Source organism: Meleagris gallopavo, chromosome 1 (genome assembly GCF_000146605.3).
Source record: "Meleagris gallopavo isolate NT-WF06-2002-E0010 breed Aviagen turkey brand Nicholas breeding stock chromosome 1, Turkey_5.1, whole genome shotgun sequence".
In the NCBI taxonomy this organism is placed as follows: Eukaryota; Metazoa; Chordata; class Aves; order Galliformes; family Phasianidae; genus Meleagris; species Meleagris gallopavo.
The window spans coordinates 135,113,134-135,137,200 of record NC_015011.2 but is presented as its reverse complement, the minus strand read 5'-3'; the positions used below and the strand labels follow the sequence as shown (position 1 = coordinate 135,137,200).

General features: G+C 40.1%; 1 protein-coding gene across 2 annotated transcripts in view; it reads left to right on the top strand.

The window, feature by feature from the left end:
• Nucleotides 1-6: 6 nt before the first annotated feature.
• The window catches only part of COL4A1 (collagen type IV alpha 1 chain), a 111,515-nt gene continuing 87,454 nt past the window's right edge, over nucleotides 7-24,067 (top strand). For both annotated transcript variants that reach the window (XM_010728563.3, XM_019610044.1), the window contains exon 1: nucleotides 7-155. In XM_010728563.3, the coding sequence (XP_010726865.1) occupies nucleotides 93-155 (63 nt within the window). In that variant the 5' untranslated portion in view covers nucleotides 7-92. The remainder of the gene's footprint in view (nucleotides 156-24,067) is intronic.

Sequence of the window (24,067 nt, the reverse complement as noted above, 5' to 3'; positions counted from 1 at the left end):
TGTGGGACCGGCCCCGAGGAGCCCCCACGCCGCGCTGAGCCGCCGGCGCCTCGCCGCCCAGGGACCGACGGAGCAGCGCGGTGCGCGGTAACATGTGGCGTTGGCTGGGCTTCGGGCTGCTGCTGAGCGCCGAGCTCAGCGCCGTGTCTGCCGCGGTGAGTACGCGGGAGCTGCCCCAGGCGCGGGACGGGGCGGGGGACACGTGTGGGGAGAGAACAGCGCGCTCCGGTCCCTCCGCTGCGCCCATGTAAGAGGAGAGCGGGGCTGCCAGATGGGCTCTGCCTCGCAGCGGAGCCGTGCGTGGGGCTCCGACCGCCCCACTGGGTCCGGGTCCTCGGGCAGCACTCCCGGTTGGGAGGGGAGGGGGAGCTGTGCCAGGCGGGGCTTTCGGCTGCCGGTGCATCTCCGAGGGAAAACGAAGCAAAACAAAGCTACAAGTTAAGCTTTTGTAGGAAAAAAAAAAAAATAAAAGAAACACAAGAAGGGTTTGGCTGCGTGAGTTCAAAGCGTCGTGCTCGCTGCCTTTTAAGCCCCGTGATGGGCAGCCGACTGGAGGCCAAAGAAAGGTTTCTAATGTTAATGATTAAGTTCAGCTTTGGCACTTTTCCCGACAGAGAGAAATTCGGCCACAGACATGTAAAATCGAAACTGTGCAGGGAGCCTGAACATTTTGCTAAGGGAGCTAATTTTATCCCTGAGATACTGGCTACCCACTGTCCTTAAGTTAAAGGACCGTTTCCTGGTGCTCCCGAAGTATTTGTGCAGTTCCTCGGACCTTCAGTCGCCTAAGCAAAGGCAGTTGACATCGTGGTGTGAACTAGGTCATCTTTCCGTGTCTCTGGTTTCTTGCATTGGGCAGATTGACACTGTAGTAGTGAAATTTAGAGGGGCAGAAAATTTGCCTGGACGAGGGCAGATGGATTTCTGTCACATTTCCTGCCTTAAATGTAAAATCTGGAACTTTAAGCAGTGAAGGATGTACCAGAGAGGGTAGTTTTAAACTTTTTCTGCTGCAAGTAAATTCTATATTGAATTGCTTTCCCTGCGTGACCATGGGGATGGTATCTGTGCCTTGGATCAGCTGAAGTAAGAAGCCCTGTTGAACTGAACTCCTGTTGCTGATATTATCAAGCTCACTGTCGTGGCAGTAAATCACTTGGCGATGCACCTTTTGGCTGACTCACCCCTCTCTTGGTGTAAACTGTCATCATTTTGGGATATAATTAATTTTAATTAATTAAAATCTTTAAAGGTAAGTCATTCACGTTTGAATTCTGAGTTTGGTACTTCTTGAGGTATAGGTGTCTATTAGTGACACACATTCCCACCTTGTGCAGTTTGTGAAGTCATTGGGTAAACCACAGCTGTCAGAGACAGAGAACTATAAGGAAGATGTGCACATCAAAAAAAGATGGAAACTTTAATGTCAGTTGTACCACCTCAGGTCTTCACTAGCAGCTCAGAAGAAAATATTTCTGAATTGTCTCATGTACGACAGATAAATTGTATTAAATTCAAGAACCCTTAAGGTAACCTAGAGCTGTTAGTTACACTGTGGAGTTAACACACACTTAACTCTTTCTGTTGTTAAGCTGGCTGCGGATTGTTCCCTATCATTGCCACTGCCCAAGTTTGTCAAGGAAGCCGAGCAATTTGCTATTCTATTACCATAGACAAGCTTTCATGCCCAACAAAGCTAGCCACTGCCCACTTGACAGATCTTCCTCCTGTTTTCAGAGTGCTGACCCAGTCTCATCTTGTCCCCAGACAAATGTGCTCCTGCTGCTCTCTTGCTCTGTTTGCACGTGAGCAGTGTTTGAGGATGGCTGCATGGTAAGCAAGGTTGCATGCGGTGCTGATTGCGATAGCTGCTTCATTGAGCCTGTTTTTCTCTAACAAATACATGATACTGGTTCTTTCCTGCCCCCAAACATTTTGTATCAGCTAGATTAAGGAATAATCATATTTGTGCAACTACTTTCTTATCACACCTGTACTACGGCCTTTTTCACAGTGTAACTGAGATTGGAGGCACCTTGGAGAACGTCTCATCCAACAACTTGCTCAGAGCAGGCTGCTTAGGGCCGTGTCTTGTGGGGTTGTGAGCATCTCCACAACTGTAGACTGCATAACCTCTCTGTGCAGCCTGTCCCAGTGCTTGGTCACCTTCACAGCAGAAATGTTTCTTCATATCTTCCCATCATGGTGCTGCAGGAGAAGCTGGCTGCTAGCTTGTGACTAGCGAGTGACTAGCTAGGACTTGAGGTCTCATCTGCGAAGGCAGACATAACAAGCAGCTTGTGCACTGTTGTGTGTAGGGGTTCTGCATAGTAACAGGGCCGACAGTAAAAAACTTTTTTATTGCTGACATATTCATGATTAAATACATAGAAGGAGATTTGGAAGGACTGCTCCAAGGAGGCATTTGGCGCAGCAAAGCCAGCGTAGAGCTGGCTGCTGCCAGGATCACATGCCTAGTGCAGGGCAGGGACCTTGCCAGGGCGTAATACAGCACTATAAAGTGCACCCAGGTGTGGTACTGGAAGCTCATGTATTATGTGTTGATTAATTATAATTGAAATATTAATTATAGCTAATTTGAGCTTTTGTACTGTTCTGTATTTTTCTCAGGAAGTTCATTTTCAAATTGTAAGGAGGGAAGGGAAGAAGATGGGGAACCAGATTACAGATTTTCAGGTCAGGCTGAGAGACTGCTCTTATGTAGTGGTTACAGAAGAAAGTTGTTTTGATGGATCTCTGCGGGGGCTCTCATTTCTGACACTCTTCAAGCTGCCGTTTCCTTTGGAGAAAGTCTGTTTCCTAACATTTGTACTGTTTGACTGAGAGGTGACAATCCCATGGAAATCCTGCTTTCTTGTCTTGATACCCTCTCCACACCACTGCGGATGCATTCTGTGTGTTTTCTGAAATAAAGCAAGATCTTCTGGCTGTGTTTAAACACCAGGGCAGATCACCCAGGCCACAAGTGGGCTGAGTGCCAGTAGGAGGCCAGGAAACACTCGGCCCCATGTAGGCCCTGTCTGGGGTAGGTGCCCAGCGTTGGCTGGGCTGGGCCTGCTCTGCTCTATGCCCTCAGTTGTGGGCATACAATTCTAGGCCAAAAGCACAAAAATCTAACCAATAAACTATTGTTCCCAATTAGACTGGATGATATTTCTGTTCTGTTTTTGTTAGAAAATGGTTTATTGAGATGAAGAAGCACAGGGCAGCTAAACCAAAGGCAGGTAAAAGAAGTGATTAAAAAAGGTTGCATGACTGCATGAGAGGTACACGTGGGTGTGCCATTGTCAGTGACATCAGGCTACACTGGACACCTGCCTTCTGCTGTGTTTACCCTGGGTTGAGACTGCTTTTGGTGCTGAGAAACTCAGTTCACCTGTCCCTCTAGGCCATTTGACATCCTTGTTCCTAAATGTTCTTAAGGGGTGGTCTTGCCATCTCTATGAGCACATGAACAAACTTTGACAAATTTTAGTTCAGTGACTTGTAGGAAGGGGTGTGAGATCTGGAGTGGCTGAGTGTGCACTTCAGAGAGACACGAGAGCATGCATAGGACGGTGACCATAGGAGGTAGGGATATCTTCTCCCCTGTGATTCTTAGTGTAGCCTATTGCCTTGTAGTGGCAGGAACTGCACTTGCCCCAGAGGTGGGAGAGATGCTGAACCCCTGGTTGCTGCTAGTAATGTTTGAGCCCTGTCAGCTGAGCAGGCTGTGGCCAAGATTGCCTCCTGTGACTCATCTTCAACAGCCCCATTCCTGCAGCCAGCTGCTCAGTGTCAGCATGTGCAAATGCACTTCTGGACCGGCATCCCAGGTAGCATGGTTCTTGATTCTGTGCTAAATATTTTCAGAAATAGTGCAAGGTTTCATCACTGCTCATCTGTTTAGCCTACGTAATCCTGGGATGAAGTTAGGTTATATTGCATATGAGGTTATGCTGGATGTATATACTGTCAGTTGCCATGATCACACAAGGAAATGTAGGATAGCTGTTGCAGGCAACTAAGACAATTGTTTAAAATGTCAGTAACCATCTCTAGGGATATGCTTATGAATATTGTTCTTTTTATAGAACTAGACTAAACAAAGGAAGATTCAACAACCTCAACATGAGAATAAATTGACTTCACCAGTGTTTAACAGCTACGTAGTGTTCCCTTCCCAGAAGTTCCGTTGACTTTCCCATTACAAAAGCATATAGCACCTTGAAAAATTTGGTCAGAGGGGGAAATTTGGTCATGGGCTATAACCTGGCTGGATCAGCAAACAGTACGGATAAGGAACAACTGCACATATGAAGCACTTTTACAGTTCAGTGATGTTTGTGGGAAGATAAATTTTGACTTCCCTGGGTTGTGACTGGCTAGAAATATTCTTGGTAATTTAATACTTCAGAAAAGTATGTGGCATTAGCCCTCTGAGAGTCTTTATATAGCAGTGTCTTGGACAATGTGGACATAAAATAGAGAAAAAATTAAAACACTGTCAATATATATCAGTTACTATCATTCTGTCATTCTAATCTGAAGTGACTTGCAGTAAAGGAAAAGGAAAAGCTATACTCTATAAAGAATATAAATTGACAGTAGAAAACCCCTCTGCCTGCTGTTGCTCTCTGATATGTATAAACAGGTAAAGGATGATGAAAAGATTTGATCAGAAAAAGAAGTGTCAATTTCAGCTTTCAGTTTCTATTTAGTATTGAGAAAAATACATGTATGCAACTAAACAGTGTTGAGTAAGTATTTCTAGGATGAAAAAGATGACTATTTAAGCTTAATTTATCTCTGAGATAATATCTTGCAGGGAGTGGAACTTGGATGAACTTTTTAAAGTGAAAAAAGAGGTGCAGAAGTGTGTATCTAAAAGCACTTTTGCTACCAGTCCCTTCTACATCTGCTGTAGACCCCATTCTGCACTAGATTCACCTTTTATTGCTTTGATTGATCCAGTATCTCAATTGGGTGTGTCATAGTACACATCTCACAACCTGTATCCCATTTTGTCTGCCTCAATTGCATTTCCAACATGGGCAAAACCCACAGCAAGCCTTAAGGTGGCATTAAATCTTTTGAGACTATGTGGTTTTGTGATAGTGGTAGGAAATACTAACGATCCTGGATATATATATATATTTTGTAACATTAATGCATTATTACTTGTCCAAGGTGCTGCTGTGTGCAGCAAGCAACAGGTGCTGTGGGAAGCTGGAGACTGGGAATCCACTTGGATGGAGATGGAGATGAGTCAGCCTGGCCTTACAGCCCACAGATGTAGTTGTGGTTTATTTATTTATTTATTTTTGTACAGAGTGCCTTACAAAAATGTAATAGAAAAGGCATGACTAAAGATGAAATGAGAGAAGCCGGAAAAAAAATGGGAAAGAGATGGATTTTTTTCTTTTTCTTTTTTTCTTTTATTTTTTTTCCCTTCAATTGTCTTCATGTATATAGGATCTTTATAAAGGATCCTGTCTACACATGCTGTCTGAAATAAATGGCATAAGATTTTATGACACTGTGAGAAACTAATCCATAGTGAGTGTAGCTGTGTTTTTAAGTTATTCAACTTGTTTTATGGAATATTATGTAGGTTGGGTTTTTTTGGGTGGGTCCATCCAAGAGAAGAACTAAACATCCTCTGTTCCCCTCCTTTCCTCTGCCATTTCTCTCTGTGCACGTTCCTGCTGCCTTCAGCCTTCAGTGCTGCTTCTGCTGGCAGTCAGCCCCTTGCAGGGTCTGAGGAAGGGTGTGCATTATCAGCAGAACAATGTAGTGCACAAAACACAAAGTGCTGTCAAGTGCACAGAGTAAACACATTGCAAAGTCTTAATTTGTTTTCTTTCATCTTTTTGTGGCTTTCATCTGCTAGTAATGGTGACAGACACAGCATTTTTGAGATGAAGGTGCTCAAGATGGCTGAGAAGGAGCTGGCAGAATAAATTATCAAAGTTATGAAATAAATACAATGATTAATTTAATAGACAAGGATTAGTAGGGTCAATGATAATATTTTAATTAAAAGCCTGGTGGGTTAGATCTTTTGCATTTAGAAGAGCTAACAGCCTTTTACAGGCAAAGGATGCACAAAATATCAATTGTTCTATCTGTAAAACAGAATTATTTGAATTTTCTTGAAGAATATTTCAATCTCTACTACTGGGAAGCAGAAATACATTTCTAGGTAAAGTTTTAGGTATTAAGTCACTGCAGTGGAGAGCTCTATCCAGCTGTTAAAGAGATGACAGAAGAGATGTGCTGAAAAGCTTGGATTTTGAGACTCCGTATTTCATCTCTGAGTTGAGATATGATGAAAACCACCAGTTAGTTCTGGATATTGAACTTCTTTGAAAGCTGCCAGAAGCCTAGTGATGTTCTCTTGCATTTGCTAGAGTAAAATGGCCTGGGGTGGCTAACATTGCATCTCCTCTACCATTTGTGAAAAAACAAATGTCTAGATTTTTCTCTGTCCCTGTTTCTTTCCCAGCTGATGGGGAATTTATAATAATCATCTCCCTGGCTACATGGAAGCTTTGTGGTTTCACCAGCAGAATAGCCTGGCTTCCTAGCCAAGGTATATCTTGTACATCTTTTTCTATATAAGGATGTTGCATTTTCACTCTGGTATGAACCTGATAGAGCATTTCTGGGTGGTTTAATGGATGGATATCTTCTAATTCAGATGACAGAGTGAGAATGACTTTTAAAAAATTATTCATTTTGCTGTCTAATTCTTCAAATGATGTTTCACTTGTAGCTAAGGAATAAAACAAATTAGCCCACTTTCACTGAATAGCTATGCGCTGACTGTGTATTTTGAGTCTTTTGGTCTTGCTAGTCCAGTTGTTTATCTAGTGGAAGAAAACATCTAGTCTACTGAAGACTTCTGTTGAAATACTTGATAATCTAAAGGCATTTAAACTAATTCTAAGATTGTAATGAAACCCAAATATCTGAAAAAATACACTGACATGGACTTACGGGGCCTTAACAAATTAGAACACAAGTATGAAGAGAAATTAATGGTTTGTATTCATGCTGAACATATTAAGGGAAAAATAAGCTAAGCGAGGTTGACTCCAACATTCCAGGAATTTTCATATTGAGCATGAAGTTCTGTCCCTTTTATGGCAATGACAAGTCTGTTATCTGGTGGTAGAGTAAAAAAATAATAATTTTGGCTGCCATAAAGTTAGGAGGCCTCTGCAAGCAGTACTCAGGACCAGAACTACAAGACAATTTAGCTGTAGATGCTCAAACATGTGTTTTTAAGAGTTGGCATGAACAGGCGAGGAAGACTAAAATGATGTAAATACTTTGAGTAATTTATCTTTTTAACTGAAATTACCATATTTTTTTTTTTTAGCAGAAGCGTATTAACTGTATATTTGTTAATTACTAATTGATTTTTTTAAATCAACATGGGAACGTTTAGAGAAAACTGGGGAATAGCAAGAGATAAAAATGAAAGTGAGAAGAAAATAAAAAGCTTAAATTTATCCTAGGAAGTATGTGGTCTTATCCTGTGTTAAAAAAAACTACAGTAATTTTGAGAAGTTAAGGCTGCGTGACTGATCCCAGCGAGCCAGAGAAGAAGCCAGGGTAAAAAACCTCCCAGAAGCCAGGGGTCAGAAAAGATTGTCAAAAACTGGAATTAAAACAAAACAAAATAGAACAGGGAAAAAAAAAAACAAAAACGGAGGGGGGTGGGGGGGAAGGGAAAGGACTAAGTGCTATAGCCACAGACTTTGTTTTGATCAGACTGGAGATCAGCTGTGGGAGGAGAGTCTGGATCCAGGCCCCTGCCATCAGCTGCAGGGTCCCCAGCTGGCTGTCCCTGGCTGAATGAAGTTCTTCTGACCATTGCTGGCATATCCCACTGGGAAAAGTCTCATGTGTGGGTTCTGGTGACGTTAATTCTTATATGACGTAATTTTACTGTCTGTGACTGTCTATTGCTATTTTAAAATTTACTTCCCATTATGGACCTTGGTACTATAGCAAATACTGTACTGATGCCTAACGTCTTTGGGTTAAAAAATGTCTTGGCTTGTATCCTTGAGAATACCAAACTCATTCAAATCATGCAGAAAAACATATCCATCTTCTGGGGACATGCCTTTGAAAATGTGCTCTGATTCACACTGGTCAGACAAATAATGAATGCTGATTTTGATGCATTTTCCAAGAATGGTGTGTCTGGTTGGGAAAGAGCTTGTGATCTGGAATAAACTGGAAGTATCATGAGCACAGAAAAGCTCAGATTGATAACCCGTGAGATAGTTGGTAGCTTGGCTGTGATGCTAATGATTTCATTTTCCATTGAATTAATCTTTAGCATAGCTGAATTTGCTAAGGACGTGGAATGATTTTTTTACTTGTGTATCAAAGAGACCAAAGAAGATGATTTTGACAGCGCGGAGTGAGAAAGCTGCATAGATCAAAGATGAGGAAGATTTTATCTGGTCTGTAGGATCCACAAGTAATTCTTTGCCTTTGAAAATCTGCATTGATGGAACAGGCTGAAGTCTAAAAGTTTATGAGCAAAATGTGAAAAATGCTGGATCTCCCTCTTAGTGCTTGCTGGGATGTTTTCTGTCATTGCAATGCTAATGTACGATTACATGGAACGGGTCTGCACATGGCACAGTGTGTATTTACACTGTCCAAATGAAATGTAGGAAAATGATACGGGGAGGTGCATATGGGGTTATGTCATGTCTTGTATTGTTTGTGATAATGCCTCTAAATTTCTAGTAAATGTGGTTCAGCTGTCTAGAGGATTATTTCACGGTTCTAAATCTGAAGATACATAAATCATATCAAATCAGTCATAAAGATAGAAAATCAGTTATTGGTGAAGTTTCACATGCATGTAGCATTGCTAAAAAGAGTTAAATAATCTGATGCATTTAAAACATAAGCATCTTATATGAGCTTTTCTGTGTCTGAAGACAACTAATGAAGTTTCATTTAAAATGTAGAGCTTGGTTACAGCAAGACTAGTTAAAAATGGATTTGTAATTTAGTGATCTGTTTCTCATAATTATTATTTTCTGAGTTAGAAAGTGTGAAATGCAATATTCCTATTCTTAGATTTATCGTATTAAATTGAAGCTGCCAATAAAGTGTTTTTAAAATCTGAATCGTGGTGAATTATGATTTATCTTTATGATTAACCAGTGTCATATTCATCACTGGTGATGGCTAGCTCTACATGCTTCTCTCTGACAGCCCAATGTCAAGTGAGATGAGTGATGGAGCAGTTGTTTGCTCAGTAATCTGATTAGATTTGGTACTTCAAAATAGTATTTTTGAAGCTTCAACATTTGATTGGTTGCTGGAATTATCTAGTGATCATTTTCTTAAGTGTAGAATTGGGTCTGTCATGAAAAACCTGATCCATAGAGACTTTAAACTGGCTATGTGCATGCGTGTATTTGGAGAGGTGAAGAGATGGGCTGTAAGAGTCAAGGCACTGCCCATTGTGGCAAAATGCTGTGATAGCAGCTAGGCAGAGAAATATTTCACAAAGCATTGGTTCATTGAGACGAGTTGCCACCCTGAGTTGTCCACCAGTTGTGCTGTGTCCCCCAGGGTGGCTGACATTTTGTCTTCTCACACTGGCCAGAGGCTGGAAGCATCACCAGTTTTTCCTTTCCTGCCTCCTCCTATGTGCAAAGCCTTGGAGGTGAAGCAACAGCACCATTTGCCTCATGATGGCCACAGGCAGCTACATGTTGAAGCAGGAACGTGACCCAGCTCAGTCACTAGAGTAAAAAGGAGATCCATCCTTTTGGCTGTTTGAGGATAATTTGGTTTCAGCAGATTTCCTGAGGGGAGAAAAAGAGACTGATCGGGTTGCTTTTACTGTTCCCTTACAGCTGGTGTTACCCTGTTCTGTAGACTTCAATTCAAGGATTGTATCAGTCACTGTTTTTATTTTTTTCATGTTTTTATTTAGATGTTGGAATTTAGTGGTGATTGGCCAATGGCTTCCTAAAAAATAAATCAGTTAAGATATAGCAAGTGAAGATAAATGCTGTGATCTAATATCATGAAACCATTAAAGATCACTGGGTGTGTTGACATCTGAGAAGCTAGCTAGGTAGTGATGAAGATAAATAATGCTCTAAGCTCCATAATCAAATAGATGTTTTTATTTTTTTTAATAATAAAGACACATCAGTAGAGGGAGATTTTCCAAAATGTTATTGATGATATACAAGGGAACAGCTTTTCTATAGTGTTCATTTTAATATTTCTGGAAAGGACCACTAGAGCAGATCTTTTAGTCCCGAGCTGTTTTCAAAGAAATTGGGAATAAGAATGGGACGTTGACTGAAACCCATAAAGTTATGTGGCTGTGCCCAACTGATGTAGTGTTTCTTCTTAAAGGTCTATGAGCAGCTAATACAGGTTACATTGTGTAGAACCCTTGTGGAATGCATAAATGCATGTACTTTGAGGAAGAAAATCCTGAAATGCTTCAGAATAAAAAATCCCCTTTTTATGGTTTTGTTTTCTCAGGCCTTATGTAGAAATCCTAGAAAGGAAAATACTTAAGAAAAATTGAGAAGAAATTTATATATTATTCTCAGAATAGGCAGTAAAGTAATCGCTACGGCAATAGTAAAAATGCTACCACTGTACTTTTATTTATCGTAATTCTTTCTACAGTTATAAATAGTATGAATAAACAACTTCATTTTGGAACCTGCAGTATCAGCCAGGCAAAATGCCTGTGCAACTGCAGTCTGCATTAGTCTTGTGCTGCATACACAGTCACACCTATAAGTTGGCATATAATATTACTTTAACTAAGATATTTTTCAGCAGAAGCATCTCTTTTATTTTTATTATTGAATGAAGTACCTGTGCATATCCTGGTTTCTGAAAGCTTCTTTCTTCTTGTTGTTTACAAACTAATGATACTGGTACTCTTTCTCGTTCATGTTTTTTTTTTCTTTTCTAAATATATTTTATACATATATCGTTGATGCCTACTAGCAGAAGTACCTCTTCACAGACCCCTTCAATATTTGATACAATAGTCAAAAGTATTTTATACTTATTTTTGTGCAATCATATCTGGCATGGCTTAATTCTTCTTAAGATTGAGAGATGATGTGCTTAGTGTAAACAGGACCTTATTCTGTTAAGAAGATATCTGTTGCAGTACACTTTTTTTTTTTCTATTTTTTTTCCTTTTTTAAACACTCACCCCCTTATTTTTGTTCAGGAAAAGCGTGATTCCCGGTGCCTTCAAAACTTGTGGAAATGTTTCACATCTAAGTCAGGATCATGGATCTAGATGGATAATCCAGGAAGAATTAAAAGTTCCAATGAAGTTGGAACTTTTAATTGTCATTTCCAATGACAATAAACTCAGTGTAGGTGAAAACAAAAACCACCTTTTTATTCTTTGAGACTAAATTAAGAAATTGCTCACTGTGCAGTCTAGGTTTTTATTTTTCTAGTCTGTTCTGCAGCCTCATTAAACCTTTTAAGGTATGAAACTAGCTATCCACATTGCATCCTGTCCAAGGGGAGAATGTCCATTTGAGAAATAGGTAGATGATGTTGCTTCAGGACCATATCCCACAACGCTAGAGGTCTGTTATTTCTGTCTGATCATTGCCTCCCAGTTATTTGCATAGTGTCACACAGCCCAATGCTCCCCCAGCTACAAACCCAATTGCCAACAGCTCTAAGTAATACAAGCCTGTCTTGAAGGATCTGCCCGAAGATGACGTCATTTTGTTGCTGATGTGAGGGGGATGCTACAGCCAGCATCCAGTATCCATACACCTGTGACTGTCTTCATGCTTTAGAAAACTCCATTCCCTATTATGCCACGGTCTGTTCCTGCTTCCTCATGTCTCACTTTCCTAAAAGCCAAGTAAGAGTAACATAACTTCCTGATATTCAGAATAGGGTACAAGTCTGATGTTGTAGGTATTATACAAAGCCTGAAAGTGTATAATAAAAACTAATTTTATCAAGTTTGATGATTAATTTTTCAGTATTGTCAGCTTCAGGAATAAAAGTCATATGCATACCCCAGAATCTTTCTATTCACACCCATTGCTTACCATGTAACTTCAGGTTTTTTATCACTTTGCTGCATTGGCCTCTGCTGTTCTCATATTTAGGTATTTCTACAGCAACCACAGAGAAAAAAAACTTTATTTAAAAAGACTAAACATATGAATGGGAAAAAATAGGTGAAAAAGGGGAATTTTAAAAGAGAATTCAAGATACCACACCAGATTAGCTGTGGATTTCCAGCTGAAGCTTTATTTTAGCTACTTCTTTGTGATCCTCTTTAAGAACAAATTTGTTCCTAACTTAATTGTTTAATAGATTTGAATTTGAATATCCAGTGTAGTGGAAGAAAAAAAAGTAATTTAACAGAATAGCTTTAAACCTACATGCCTGATGATATCTGCCAATTTGTCTGAAGAAGAAAAAGCACCTCTTCCCCTGGTTCTAATTGAAAATAGGAGGGGAGTGATCCAATTCTTTATGATTAATTTTACAGAGTTGGACAAGAGGGAATCTCGGCTGTTCTCAGCTGGACAGCAAACAGTAGAGCTATTCTTTCTGTCCTAAAGCCCTGACCTTGTAGGGAAAAGTGATCCAACTGCTTCCAAAACAGGCACATCTGTATACTGTAGTACTTTGTCTCTTGGTGATGCTTGATGTACACACCAGCAGCTGACATGTCAGGGTTTGTAGCATGGGATTGAGAATAATAATACTGGCTGGAGTGCACAGGAACTGTGATATGTGTCTATATATATATATATACAGCACTGCCATCAGGGAAGGGAAAGGGTTGTCCTGCTCTGCTCTGTGTGTGGGTTTGGGCATAAAGCTATTAGAAAGTGTCCGAAGGAGGGCTATGAAGGGAAGGGTCCAGAAGGGAAGACGTATGAGGAGTGGCTGAGGCCCCTTGGTGTGCTTAGCACAGAGCAGAGGAGCTGAGGAGAGGCCTTAAACAGTGTTGGGGTTTGAGTGGTGTGAAGAGTGCTAACTGCAGCCTTGAGGTGTGGTTTCATACCAGGGCTCAGGCTGGAGGATAGTTGGAGTGGGCTTTTAGCTGGCTTCCCAAAACTGCAGTCATGCTTCCACCCCTGCCTTTGAGTTTAGAACAGCAGTAGCCATTAAATACATTTATGTGATGTACGGCCAAATGTAATTCTCTGTTAGTGGAGTCTGTATGCTCACATAATATGAATACATCTTCCTACAGGGAAGATATTTAAAGAATATCCTGTTATTGCAGTTGAGATCTAAAAAGCTAGCAAGGTTCAATGCAATCTAAATACAGGCCCTTTCTGCTCGTGCTAGCCTGCAGTTGATTGATCTATTTCCCAGGACCCCATTTTATTCAATGCACAGAACTGTTTGCTCTCATGAATAAGTGAAGATGTAAGGTTTGGGTTGGTTTTTTTTTTAATTTTTTTCTATTTTCTTTTTTTTTTTTCTTTCTTTATTCTTCAATTTTTGGCCTTGCTTCTTATTTGAAATCTGATAATCAAATTACTCCATGAAGATGACATAACCACCTTCAGGTCGTTGGAACTTCAGATTGCTTTTATCATGATTGTACCTTAATATTTCCATGATGGTGATGGTGTGTAGCTTCAGTTACCTGTTTCTTTCAATTCAGTTTATGTGAGCCAGAGTGGTGCTTGAAACTATTGGCCAGAGAATTCATAGTTATAAGAAAGAGACCAAATCCTATTCTCCAGTAAACCACTCAACTGCCTTAAGCAGGAAGCATCTTTGCAGTTCTTTTCTTTTGAGAGACATAGGGTTGCTAGCTTGAATAGAGCAGGCTGATGTGGAGGACTCAAACTGCTCTGGAGTAATAGTAATTGAAGGAATTTAGCCTGTACAAGGAAACCAAGCAAGCTTTTTGAAAGATAGTAACCTTCTGCTGAGAGGAGAGCTTATATGGAGCTTTTCTGGAAGACTGTAGTTTTGCATTTCCTAACTTACTTTACCTTGGAAGGAGAAGATTTTAGATATAAATACTTTGGAAACAATGAAAAGAGCAAGGAGAATTGAATTAACAAAGAAAAATATCATTATGTTTCTGTTTTGACTATTTCAAGAAAATAAGTCTGTGAAATGTAGCTCCACCTCAGAGATTTGTGATGAGAGGTGTTGGTTCCCTGCTACTCTTATCCAAGCATTTTCTCTAGAGGGAAGAAGGTGTGGTATTTATAATCCTTTCTCAAAGTCTTCCTAGTTGCTCACTGAAAGCTGTGGTGAAATGAGAATTTCTTTTGCCGTTATCTCATCCACACCATTATTTTTCTACAGTGAGGAATCTACACTCTAATTTAGATTATTCTTCTCAGATTCTCAGCCCACAGTCTTTCCTTTAGTGGTGTTGATTATTTTCCTTTTACTTTATCTGTTTGTCAGTGTGATATTTCAGTCTTACCCCTCCCTATTCATGTGAAGCCAGTCTATCTTACTTATATTGCCAGTGCTGCTAGTTTTGCTCTAGTAAGAAGGGTGTGTGCAGTAAACTACAGGTTTTGTTGTTAACACTGTAAGTACACAAGTATTTTGCCATTTAACTGCTGATAAGCAAGCAGTTCCTAGTTTACAAGCTGCTTAATCTGTTTGATGTATCCATTCCAACATCAGTGCTTTGTGCTCCTCTTTTGGTGTTCCTGTCTTTCTGTTGAACTATTGCCAGACACAGCTTGTATGTCTGAAAACATGGAAAGAATTGATGGAACAATTGTGTTTCTTTTTCCCTGGAAATTGTTCAATCAGTCTTTGCTTCAACGGGCTTCTGTGTTGTTTTTATAGCTGTCCTGTCTGGTGTTTACCATTGCCATGAGGGAAGGGAAAGGTCGGATGCTGCAAGACCTTTTTGTGAACCTGCTTTGCATCTCATGAATATGAAGTTTTCAAACTACCTAAAAGCTTTGTGGAAGCAACTGGAGAATGATAAGATCTGTGAATTCAGATGAAGTAATGGTAGAACTGTAACACTTATTTTTAGGCTTCATTTAGACAGACACAGGTTTTTGTAACCTGTTTTGAATTAGCTGTGGTAATAGAAAATTATGCATTACCATTAATGTGTAAAACTTAGTTCTCCTAAGCATGTTTCTAATTGTGAGGGCTGCTCTGAAAGTAATGCCTCCCATTTTACTATTTTACTATTGGCCCGTGATGACAGAGGTGGGTGCTGATGATATAGCAGTAGAGGTTGAACCTTCTCACCAATTTTTCACACCATTTTGTTGCTATGTGACAGATGGTAGCAGAGGGGCACAATGGTGTCTGACACATTGCTGTCTGTCATGGAAGCGTGTATGAAGTAAAGGGCTGTCACTGGATTTCTCCATGTGGATAAAATGGCATTCATTGGCATTCACTGACATTTGATGAACACTTCTGGAGAACAAACAGTGAATGTGAGCACAGTGAGATGGGTGGTGTGTTTCAACAGTGGTAACTGACATGAAAGACAGGTCATGTTCTGGATGCACAGCTGTCACACCATGAAATGAAGAGCATCTTGATCAGCTCCTCTACACAAATCATCAAATTACAACCAGATAACTGTCTATGGAGCCGAATGTCCATTTCAGTGTGTTGGAAACAATGATGGCAACACTGAAATATTGCAAAGTTTGCAGCAACTGATTCCCACAAATGCTAACACAGGAACAGAAAGAACACTGTATGCAAATTTGTCAGTATGTAATGAACTAATTTGAGGCTGAAGGTGACAGTTTCATGAATCGCATCATTACCAGTGATGAGATGTCATATCAACGTGATGAGCCGAAATCGAAATGAAAACCCAATGGAGTGGTAACATGTGAAGTCTCCATCAAAGAAAAAGTTCAAAGTGTAGCCTGTAATGGATATAGTGATGTGCACTGTCTTTTGGTATAGGAAAAGGTGATCCTTCTGGATTTCCTGGAACCCGGACAAACCATCAACTCTGACCAGTACACCATGACACTGACTAAGTTGAAGGCTCAAACTCCCAGAATCAGTCCAGAGTAGAAGACAACATTTCTCTTGTAACATAATAACGCCCGGTCCCATACCAGTTTGAAGACCATGGGGCACACTGCCAATCTTGGCTGGACTAGCCAACTTCTACCACACTCACCATGTAGTCCAGATTTGATGCCTTCTCGCTTCCATCATTTTAGGCAGATAAAATATGGAAACGTTCTCATAGCAATGTCACTGTCATAGTGACATTGAAACTGTGAAACAGTTGGTCATCTCTGCTGGTGCAGATTTTATAAGCACGACATGCAGGCTCTTGTTCATAGCTTGTGTAAATGCAGAGCTAATGGTGGTGACTACTGGCTAATGAAAAACAGTGTTTTGTAGCTGAGAATTTCCTCTATCAAACATTATTCTGCTCTTTGTATTGAGTGTTACTTTCAGAGAGACTTGTTTACTATTGGTTGACATTTCCGTGGAAATAAACAGAAGGCATTACTTTCAGAGAAATCTATGTAGATAGTATCTCTTAGAAGATCTGCATTGGCATCGTGAAAAGTTTAAGCATACATTCATGTGCTGTTGGTAGCAGGTAGCCTCTGCTGTATCCTGGATGGCAGTTAGCTCCTTGAAGCTAATTGCAAATTTGGTGTGCATTACAGTTGTATTAAAAACACAAAGTTTATGGTGATTTTTTTTTCAAATTATCTATACCGAATTCAAACCAAAATAGTTGTAGTAGTCTTTGTTGTCCAAAAATATTGTTTATGTCTTTCCCAAATAAGTGATTGGACAATGTCAGTCTGGATGAGCAGTGAAAAAAGAAATACATAATTTTAGTCTTTTAATAGTGGAAATACAGTAGGAGGGGAAAATCATGAGAGTTGAGTATAATATTATAGCATGTGTTTTATAGTAGATGGAACATTTTCAAAACATACGAAGACTGGTAAGTTTCCTGGGGCTTAGTGAGTTTTAGATAAGATCTTGAAAATTGATTGGATTTAAAGCTTTGTTAAGACTATGAAATGAAGAGGGAATCCAAAAGAAATCCATCAGTCAGAAGTTCATACTGCACTGGAGTGCTGTGTTCATATTTTGCTAAATCTGATCAGTAAATATTGATGAATAATTCCAGGTGAGTATCACAGCACATACAGACAGTATAGTAATATTGGTGGAAAAAAAATGGGTGATGGGTGTGGCTGCTTCGACTGCTACTGTATGAGGATTGTTTCCTGGTAATTCAAACTGAACAAATATTAGAATTGCATTACATGTCTTTTAAATGTTTATGGGTGTCATGACTTCCATAATGCATAAAACTGCAAGGAAAGAAATTATGCTTTTTGAACAGCAAGATTTCAGATTCTCACTGTCAGTATTGCATTGGTTTTAGGACTTTTTCTTTTAAAAGAGTTTTGCTTCTAATATAAATGAGTAATTGTTTTACAATTTCAGAAGAATAATAATGACATTGTGTTGCATTCTAGATAGTTCGGAATTTAGGAATGCGACTTTTATTTTAAGGTTGCATGGGATCTCCCAAAGGCATTTCACTTTTGACCTTTAGATGAAATAAATGGATGTTCGCTTTTTTGTAGAATGGACAGAGCCTGCTGGTGGAGGGTAAAGGCATTTCTTATTTAGCACAAAGTCAAGCTTTATGTGGAGAATTAGATATACAGATTAGCAGCAGTACTAAAATGAAGTAATGCCAATATAATGCCAATCTTGTTCTCACCCTAAATAAGTTTACATCCTTGGACTCCGGCTGCAGATCTGTGTTATTAGCTCTTTAAGCCTTTAGCTTCTGTGCTTCTAATTTTCTGTTCATAATTTCCTGGCAGTAGAGATGCCTGTTTGTGTATGTATGTGTTAAGGGCTGGGCTTTATTTCTTCAGAAGTCTCTGGTGCCTGCCATGTGCGTCACACACACTTCTGTTAGCAGGTCTATCTCATTTTCATGGTAGGGTGGTTTTAGTTGCAATTAATGGGAAATAGATGCCAAGATTATGACTTCTGTATTACATATACCTCAATCTGTGTCTTCCGAGTACTATGGAATTTGCAACACATGAATGCTTCCAGCTGTTTTTCATGAAGCTGTATGCGCTTTTGTGAGACTTTTAAGTAAAGTCCCTGCGCTATAGATGGATTATCTACCATATTAGAGAAAGCCAAGTAAGAAACTGCTAACCACTGAAGCAGAGGATGGGGAGATTTACTGCAATGCTCTGTGATTCCTGTGGCAACGCATCCCTAACTGTCACCAAACCTGTTTTAAGTGCAGCCAGAGAAGATTGCAAGATCCACTTGCTGTAGAGTTGTCTGGCTTCCCACTGTGGTTACACCATAAAGAGATGGTGAAGGTTGCTTTCAGGTTGCTTCACACTGCACGCAGTCTCTGATCGGAGCCTTTTCCTGAGAAAGGTTGTAAGACCACTAGTGCTACGTGGGTCTGTGGCATCATCCTGGTCCATTTGGTTGTGCTCGAGCAGTGTGTACCGCAAGGAGGAAGCACCAACCTTGTTTTCAGTTATTTACTGTACATACAAAGGAGATGTTAGAGCATCAGTTCAGTTTTCAGGCACTTGTTTTAAGTGTAACAATGACAAAACTCTGCAGCTCTCTTCCTCTCCATCACCTCCTTTCACTGGACCCACATGGTTTGGGGAAAAAGTCAAGTAAAGTTAGAGAAAGCATTAGTCACTGTCCTGTAAATGGTAACTTTGAATCACAGGTGGGATGGGACAGAAAATGGCACCTGCGCACAGAAATAGCTATCAATAGTTTCTAATATTTAAATGGAGTATTGCTCTGATGAAGTCTTTTTATAAACTTGGGTCCAAACTGAATCTTGCATAGGCCTCTTCACATGGAGAAGCAGTATGTTTGGCCCTGCCAGGAATTTGACAGAAGCCAGGTCTTTTGAAGAACAGCTGCTTCTAAACCTCTGAGAAGACTGAGCCCTGAGTGGGCTGAATTACGTGCAAATGAGTGCTTTGCTTCGCTGGACCTCCTCACCTCTGTAGCTTGAGCCCCTCTTTGTACTGAGATGAAAGGGCTGCAGAGAAAGTTAAAACTTAGAGGCTGCAGTAGCGCTTATGGAGTTGCTTTTGTAGGTGAGAGATGGCTCCAGCTGATGGGAAAAGAAAATAAGCTGCCTTTGTGCAGGCTTGGGTCTTTGCTGCTTTCCTCAGACTATTTTGTAGATGCGCTTAGTGCAGGGGGTTGTCTGTATTGCTCCACTGTTGTGAATGTAAAGGATTCTCAGCAATCTGGCATCATTGATGGTATCAGATGTAGAAACAAGGGGGAGAGGGGCACGTCCTTTCCTCATCTCCTCCTCAGCACTGGAAATGAGAGATGAGGATCACCCAGCATGGCAGCTGTGTCTGCTCAGCAAGCCTGGCTGGGCCCTGCTTCCGTTCTTCCCTGGTAAGGATGCAGAAAGAGGTCTTTGTCCTGTTTATTTGTCCTGTGAGCTTGTACTAGCGTGCATGTTTCCATCTGACGGCCAGGACGTTTTGATTTTGAAAAGCTGTGGGGATACTTCTGTGCAATTTTTCAGTCTGCTTTTGGCTTATGGGAAAGTAGAAGATGGAATATGCATATGCAAGCAACAAAATTCTCACCAACCTTTTTTAAAGTATAAGCATATCAATTTGGGAAGTATTCTTACTGTGCTCGAATAACCAGGTGGAAACAGCAGTCATAGAGCTTCCTGTTGCCTACATGCTGGGGGGAGCCAGGGGAAAAAACCATGACCTCCCAAAGGTGATGGTGTGAATCACATGCACCCGAAATACAATTTCCTGTTTGATAGAGGCAGCGAGTTCAGCGACTGCCCTCTGTGTTGGCTGCAGAGAAAACATTCCCAAGCTCTTCCGAGTATTTAACCCATTGTCCAGTTACAGCTGTGAAAAATACAAAAAGCTCAGAGTCCATAAAAGGAGATAATTTGAAGTTAATAGAGGCAGTGCTATGTAGCACATAAATGGAATGTGGGTGGTTGTGTGTTTTACCCTTGTATTCTGCTCTATTAAATTACTCTAATTTGCCAGTTTAATTCCTGTCTGTGCTAAACAAAACTTCACATGACATAACAGAAAAGAGCTTGTGTGTCTGCCTTGTTGCCTTGGCTCTTTCATAATACTGCAGCTTTCTGCAAGCCGGATGACAGCAGGATGAGCCTCAGCATGGGCTGAAATGTGGCATATTGAATAGCTGAAACTCAAGGGCTGTATAAAGGATTGCTAAAATGCCAGCTTTCTGCTGTGTTCCCTGACACATATTAACCTAAATTGGTTAAATATACAACTTGATTTATGAAGCACAACATTTCTTCAACAATGGAAAGCTACCAAAGCCTGTAGAGATAGGATATTTCATCACCCTGCTTTTGTTTTTCCTGTTAATAAGTTAGGATGTTAGTTACTGAACTCAATACAGAATGCAGTATATGAAACTGTCCATCTGAGTATGTCTGATTAGGTGGTAACATCATTATCAAGTGGATGGTGATTATCCCTAATGCTCAAGGTTGATGGATTCTACAGCAGAAAACTTCTCATGTGAAAAATAATATCTTGAAAATTTGAAACAGAGAGAAAGTAGCTGTGCACAGGTGCTGAAAGTTGAGGCATCAGGGTTCCCATCAGAATCTGTAGGCCATTGGTGCTCTCCTCCCTCCTCTATATTGCTAAGAATTAAGCAAATGGAAGGCAGTGGGGGCCCTGTCTGCTTATTGATAAACTCATTTCTGTTTGGTTGGCTGCCATATTTCTGACACCAAAAATGAATGATAAGGGACAGAAGTAGGCCTCTGCCATGCCCTCTTGTCCCCTCAGAGATCAGCCTATTGCTGGCATTGGGAAGGAGGTGACAGCTGGGACACAGAGGAGGGAGGGAAGGTGATAGCAATAAGGTATAGTATATTATGTTTTCTAAAATATAGTATTTCCAGCCTTGTGCTGGTCCACTGTGACTAATGCTCGAAAGACTGATGGTCAGATGCCATCACTGATCTGTTAATTGAAGTTGGCTTTTGCCTTAATCTCCTATATTGCAACATGTTTGAGATGTGCGTCATTAAGTGTTTACTGTTGAAGATTACTGATGTTCTTCCAGACTGCCTGGTGTATGCTCAGTTCTGTAGACTAAGGCAAATCGTTCCACTGTGAATTTTAGAAACATATATTCAGGAATATGTATCTTTCATTGTCCTCAAGTGCAGCTGCTAGCAGAAACTTCAGAAACTTGGTACTATCTCTTACTGGAGGAAAAAGCAAAGAACGTGCTGTATCCATGTATGAGTCATGGTTCATTTATTTTCAATGAGAAATTTTAAATGCTGTATTGCATGACCTTTGTCATCTTTGTGTACCGTGGAAAAAATATACCAAGCCAGGAATATCAGTGAAGATCTTCTCAATAACCAAAAACAGGCAAATATGTTTCCACTGGACCTATTTTTTTTTTTTTAACCTAAATGGATATTTACTGTGGAACAAATGATGGTGACTGCCTGAGAATTTACAAGCTAAATAAGCTTTGAGATCATACTGTCTCCTTGACTAACCAAAAGAATAAACATCAAAGGAATAGGGCTTTTTTGGTTGGCAAACTAAGGTTGAAGCAAACATGTCTGGCTTGTGTTTTAAATTAATTGAAAGCATTGTTTATTTTATGTATCCATTATTTGTTGGTATGTATAATGTGCTAAGTATAATGTGCTAATTGTGAGTGGTGGCTTTAGCTGTGGCTTGGTGCGTTACTAAAACAGAGTGAAAGATAGTAAATAAAAATTAAAAAACCTCCTCAGCTAGGCCTGCAGTGCTGCTAGACCATCTATGATAAGGTGCATCTCCCAGCTTCTTCCCCCTTGTGGTTCAAGTTGTGTTACTACCCAGTGAACTATGTATTGCAACAAGCATTTCTCACCTGCCTCCTTCCCCCCAGAATCTCAGATTCTTTTTTGAGAGTTAATGTTTGGCTTGGTGCAAACCTAGCAGCTTACTGCAGCTTGCTCTGTGAAACCAAACAGATTGCATACATGTCCTTAGAATAAGAGTGGTAGTGTGATTGCTGTCCCATATTATTTCTGGGGGTGGTAGAGAAATCAGAATGGACAGACAGTGAAATGCTCTTTCATTCATGCCATATTATTTGTGAAGCCTAGTAATATTGTTTTTCTTCAGTGTGTGTTTCACAAGTCTGTCTTCTTGTATTATTTTGTTGGTTTTTTTTTTACTTATTATTTTGTTTATTTACATACAGTTTATAAAAGTGAATCCTAACATAAAAATACAGCAATTACACAGTGTAGCATTCGTCATAGTAAAATGGGAAATTCAGAGCAACTTTATAATCCAAAAAAGGATTAAGCATCAGGGAACTATTTTGGGGACATTTTTGTCATAGATGTGTCTTTCACCTATGGGGAGAAACTGGTAGAGAGAATGAAAACGGTGATGAGTTTTGAATTGTGATTAATGATGATTGCAAATTGTGGTTTTCGTAATCTCCTGGAAGGGAAGAAATAGAAAATAGTTGATTGAATAAATTTAAAGAAGGTTCTCTTCCATAGACCCATGATGTATAGCATCATACTCTATGCAAAATTAAGCAATCAAAGAAAATGTGTGATGCCTTTAAGAAAGAGAACCAGCATAAACTATACAACCGCAATGGAAAAGAAAAAGGAGAGCGTAGTAGGACATTAAAGGTGTTAAGAGGTTGAATGAGTTGAAGTAGTTCCCTAGACAATGTCAGTGAGGGCAAATGACTAAGGATCATTGTTAGTGAGTAGCATGGGCATGTAGAGGCAGACTTAGTAAGGTCAGAATGAGATACAATGAACAGGGGGCATTACCAGTGAAATGACTCCAATATGCTTGCAAACAGTAAGAAAAAAACACGGGCAGGAAGTAGTATGTTAGTAATTGGAGATGAAAACCCCCTGTTGAGTGAGGCATATATGTTCATGTGGTTAACCCATCACTAGGAATCTGAACTATCCTAGGGAAGGAGCAGGCTGGAAGCTAGCTAAATTAGATGGATATTTTAATATTATTCGACCCTCATGACTCAGGCTTATAGCAATGTGCACAGTTATATTTTTAGGCTGCACTGCCATTAGATGAAGCTGTCTTGCTTTCTCCTGCCCCAGCCCAGCCCCAAGAGCTTACTCCCACTCTTGAACTCTGCCTGTTCCTCTGCTACCATGGGAATTCATCCAGTTACATGGTAGGGCAGTGGTTGGCTCAATAATTGTGATGTTTTAAAAATCCTTTGCTATGTTATTTTTTAGAAAATGAGTTGCACCAGCCTGCAGTCTGCTGCTGAGGCTGATATGAGAGGATAAGTGGTATGTCTGCTTTTGGTGGCTGCACTGACATCAAGAATTGCTGTACCTACAGCCTCATGAACTTAGGGCTGGACTTAGAGCTTGTAAGAAGCATCAAGGTGTAGTTTTCTCTGACACAGTTGAGAAAAGGCGCAGATCTTGGTGCACACCAAAAGTTGTTGAGACATGATAAGAAATTCGTTCTATTCTTTAGGAAAGAGCAGTCCTTTAATTGCTAGGAGGATTCAGGTTGGCCATTAAATGAATAAGTTTTCAAACAAGGACCGAGGAGCAGATACAGTTGATCCTTCCTTGTGACAGCAGCCTTAAGAGCTTCTTGGGTTTTCTTTTCAGGTATTGTTTTCAGTTTTTTGTTTAGCTTACAGAGGAAATGTGATGCTTAACTGCTAAAGCCCAGCAGCAGAAATTCTGCATGTAGACACATGATATTCTCAGAGAAGCTTTATTTGGCTTCAGAGGAAGTGAAGAACTGCTAGGCACAGCGTCTTGTCCTATAGTTGTCTCAAACACTGGCAATCAAAACTCAATTGCAATGTATATCAGTGAGCACGTGGAAAACAAATCTTTTCAGTTATTATATTCATATATTTTTTTGCTTCCCATCTCTCCCTCTGTAGGATGCAATAGGGAAGTTCTTTTCAAAAATTCCCTTTTACCTTTTTCTTTTTC